Source organism: Palaemon carinicauda, chromosome 36 (assembly GCF_036898095.1).
Source record: "Palaemon carinicauda isolate YSFRI2023 chromosome 36, ASM3689809v2, whole genome shotgun sequence".
Taxonomy (NCBI): Eukaryota; Metazoa; Arthropoda; class Malacostraca; order Decapoda; family Palaemonidae; genus Palaemon; species Palaemon carinicauda.
The window spans coordinates 75,992,135-75,996,670 of NC_090760.1; the positions used below are offsets into that span (position 1 = coordinate 75,992,135).

At 27.9% G+C, this 4,536-nt stretch overlaps 2 protein-coding genes across 2 annotated transcripts in view; one reads left to right on the top strand and one right to left on the bottom strand.

Moving 5' to 3' along the window:
- Positions 1-888, top strand: part of LOC137628705 (serine/arginine repetitive matrix protein 5-like) — a 146,234-nt gene extending 145,346 nt beyond the window's left edge. The window contains exon 5 of the mRNA XM_068359855.1: positions 794-888. Coding sequence (XP_068215956.1) covers positions 794-888 — 95 coding nt within the window. The remainder of the gene's footprint in view (positions 1-793) is intronic.
- Positions 1-3,457, bottom strand: part of LOC137628917 (potassium channel subfamily T member 2-like) — a 671,513-nt gene extending 668,056 nt beyond the window's left edge. The window contains 1 exon segment of the mRNA XM_068360201.1: positions 3,227-3,457. The gene's annotated coding sequence lies outside the window, so the exon portion shown is untranslated.
- Positions 3,458-4,536: the final 1,079 nt, after the last annotated feature.

The following is a 4,536-nucleotide window of genomic DNA, read 5'->3' on the forward strand; positions in this document are numbered from 1 at the left end:
GCTCAAGATGGACTAGACTGGCAAAATCTTACCAATGCCCTTTGCTTCAATAGGCGTAGATGATGATGATGATGATGATGATGAATATATATATATATATATATATATATATATATATATATATATATATATATATATATATATATATATATATATATATATATATGTATATATATTATATATATTCATATACATAATTTATATTCATCATTAGTAGCGAACCTACAACCCCAGAAGGAAAGGCAAGACGTTATAAGACCAAAGGAGAAAAATAGCTCAGTGAAAAAGGAAATAAAGGGAAAAAAAATAATCAACTAAAGAAGTAATGAACAATTAATATAAGATACATCACGAACATTGAAGAACATCTAAAATGGAGCTTTCATACACAAGCTCCTTTGCCTTCCTCTATGTTCCCATATCTTGATTGGTTTTTCCTGACTGGCGTTATAATGCCATTGGTTATCGACGCAGGAAACAATCAATTTGATAATAAAAAAAATATAAAATTATAAGAAATCAATTAATTAACAATTAAGTTTCCTTTTAAAATTAACTATAAAATCTTACACTCATGAAACAAAATCACCTAAATATTACATTTCACAATAATTATAAAAGTTTTTTTTTTTTTTTTAATTCTACTATAACAAAATTCAAAATTTTATCTAAAAAGTCCTACTATAGAGAATTCGAAATGCTCTTTCAAAAATCATATAAAAATCATAGGTAAAATCTTTAAATTATTTGGGAATTATAATTATATTCTCAATTCCTTATTGATATATTCCAGGAATTTCTTCTTTGGAAAAATCACCCAAACCAGGTGTCAGTGAACAAAACAAGTATCTTTATAATGAAAACATTAACACCATAAAAATTGAATAAACATCAGCACATCAAAAACAGAAAATAGTCATAGAAGAATAGATTATTATTAAAAGACAATACAAAATAAGCACATGAAAACAAAAAGTATAAAAGTTATATAAGGAGAAGCAAAACCGAAAAACAAATGAGCAAATAAAGAGACGGGAATAACTTGTGAATAGGGGCACAAAAACATAAATAAAGTAGGTAAACACGAGTACTGACAAGCAAAAATTACATGGCAAACAGCAGTATATCAACACTAAACCTCTAGAAAAGACGTAGAAAGAGCAATCAGAGATTTCAGACCTCCAAAACTGAAGAGTGTAAGAATTCTATTCAAATCTACGGACCATTTTCTCCTTTTTTCATATGATGACCGTGAATAAATCTACAGTATAATAATAAAAATAATAATAATAATAATGATGATAATAATAATAATGATAAGAATAATCATAATGATAATAATAACAAAAACAAAAGTATCATAAACAATAATGAGGAATTAGATATTTTAGACCACCGCCAATTGAGATTGTAAACATTTTACCAAAGTCTACGGATGAAGCTCTCCCTTTTTCATATAAAGACCATGAATTAATCCAATGCATATCAACAAGTCTACGGACCAAGCCCACCCTCTTTCACATGTTCACCGTGAATGATTGCAACATATAATAATATTAATAACTAGAATCACGACTTTGGAAACAATCCTGCAAACGGACAAACGAACATATAAACTAATAAAAGCCGGGAATAACATACAAATTATAGACAGCCAGATCGCGGGAATAATAGCAACCGTGTTTTCAAGCCACCTAGCCTACAGGTACTATGTATTTATAATGAGGACCTGATTTACATGAAATAGCACTCCCCAACCCCCCCCCCCCCTTTCCAACAGACGCACGTCCATGTATAATGATTACCCTCGTTATCTCTTATGTATACAGCATGAATTAATTCATGCGATGTAATAACTATAATAGCGTGACCAGAAACATAATCGACTATTAGAGATGTGTGAAACTTCAAGAAAAGGAATATAATAGTTATTATTATTGCTGATATAACCTAAAATTAATTTTGTTTCTAAGAAGAAAATAATAATAATAATAATAATAATAATAATAATAATAATAATAACAAAATACCCTACACAAAATAATGGCATCTATAACAATAAGAAAATCTGCAATAATAATAAAAACAAAATGATAATAATAATACCACTAATAATAATAATAATAATAATAGTAATAATAATAATAATAATAACAAAAATAATGATAATAATAATAATTATAATAATAATAAAAATGATAATAATAATAATAACAAAATACCCTACACAAAATAATGGCATCTATAACAATAATAATTCTGCAATAATAATAAAAACAAAATGATAATAACAACAACAATAATAATAATAATAATAATAATAATAAAAACAAAATGATAATAATAATAATAATAATAACAATTATAATAATAATAACAACAATAATAATAATAACAACAATAATAATAATAATAATAATAATAATAATAATAATAACAATAATAATAATAATAAGCATAGGAAGAAGAAAAACCCACAAGAAAAAAAAGAGGAATTGGTCGAACCGGGACGCAATCAATACTATGAACTTTCAGCAACCTTATTATCATTTGTAAACTCTCCTGTAACGCTTAAGTGACTATGTATACACGCACGCACATGCACACAAACTCACTTACACCCAAGGTCATACGAGATGTTTCATATATATATATATATATATATATATATATATATATATATATATATATATATATATATATATATATATACATATATATATATATATATATATATATATATATGTGTGTGTGTGTGATTGTTTTTATTTATATAAATACATATATAAACAATCACACACACACACACACACACATATATATATATATATATATATATATATAATATACATCATATATATAAACGACACAAAAATATATACATAGATATCATACATATTATATTCCTAAAAGTAATATTTTCCCACATACATGGATATATATCGATAAATAGATAAATAACTAATTAGATAGACTATTCAACATTATAAATGAGTGTTGGTTGATCACCGGAAATATTCCATTTTGTAATTTTTTTTTCAACTTCGCCTATAATTTTTTTTTTTTATCCAAAAAGAAATATTCTGCATAAACCAATATTTCCATAATATTTCGAAATTCGTCGATTTCTGTGGCGGTATACAACTCTTATCGATGTTTCACTTATAAATCAACTATATTACAAGAAACAATTTCACCAGAGCAAGAAAACTGAAGATTACCTTACCTTTTAGAAGTATTTTACTATCAAACAGACGTAGCATATCCAGAAAGCATAGAAGTTTAGTAAATCCAATGTTATAGACATCGTTTGTCATTTCCACCCTTCAGTAATCATGTAATTTCAGAACTTTTTCCTTTAAATAGATAATCAATTTCATAAGACGGCCCTTTCTCAAAACCGCGAGCCAGGGATCGCGTAGTTCAGGCAAGCGAAACACGTGCGTCTGTTCCCGCGGCCGGCTCGAAACCTTCTGCCCCGGAGCGGGACCAGCGCCGCGTGGTGGCCGAAACCCTAAACACTGGGGAGGACGTGGTTGCCAAGTAACTCATTTATGAACTTCTTTTTTTTTTTAGTTCTATCTTGCCAAGGGTGAATGAATAGAGATTGGAGGAGAGGGGAAATTGCGAGATTTACGACCTTAATCTCAAATAACACATGAGAAGGTAATGTTTGCAAAACGAGCAGATGTGAAAAAAATGATATAACGTACGAAATACAACAGGTCGACTGACATGAATTGGACGTGGATCATTGTTGCCACTGTACATATACTGAAGTTGATATGAAAATTAACAATTGAATTTATTGACTAACATCATTTGTCTTATGACTTAACGAGTATCTAAGAGCTGTTGTAGGATAGATAACATCTCAATTAAGATAAAATAGAAGAGATAAGATATATAGCCTGATTGACAGATATCTAAATAGAGTATATAGCCGCACCTTGAATAATAAAATTAGAATATTTAGATTTATTTGCTGAAATCAAGTTATCGTATATATAAATATCAGACTGAAATGATAAGCACTTAACTCGTATTCACGTACATTGCATAACTAATCCCGTACTACAATAGTCAAACGAGATCACCAAAGTAACCTATACTTGAAAAATACTTATCTCAAATTTTATCAAACCAATATATATAAATATTGAACATTCAAGACATACTAGGATATAAAAATGCATAGATAATACGGGCCAAACTTGAGACTGTCATCGGAATACAAGAGTGATGGAATCGTATATTACTGGAACGTGGAAGGAGGAAGGCATAGGTTTATCTCTCTCTCTCTCTCTCTCTCTCTCTCTCTCTCTCTCTCTCTCTCTCTCTCTCTCTCTCTCTCTCTCTCTCTCTCCACACACACATACACACACACACACACACACATATATATATATATATATATATATATATATATATATATTATGATATACAAATTTATGTAAAAGTTTACATATGTATAATTAATATATATATATATATATATATATATATATATATATATATATATATATATATTATATA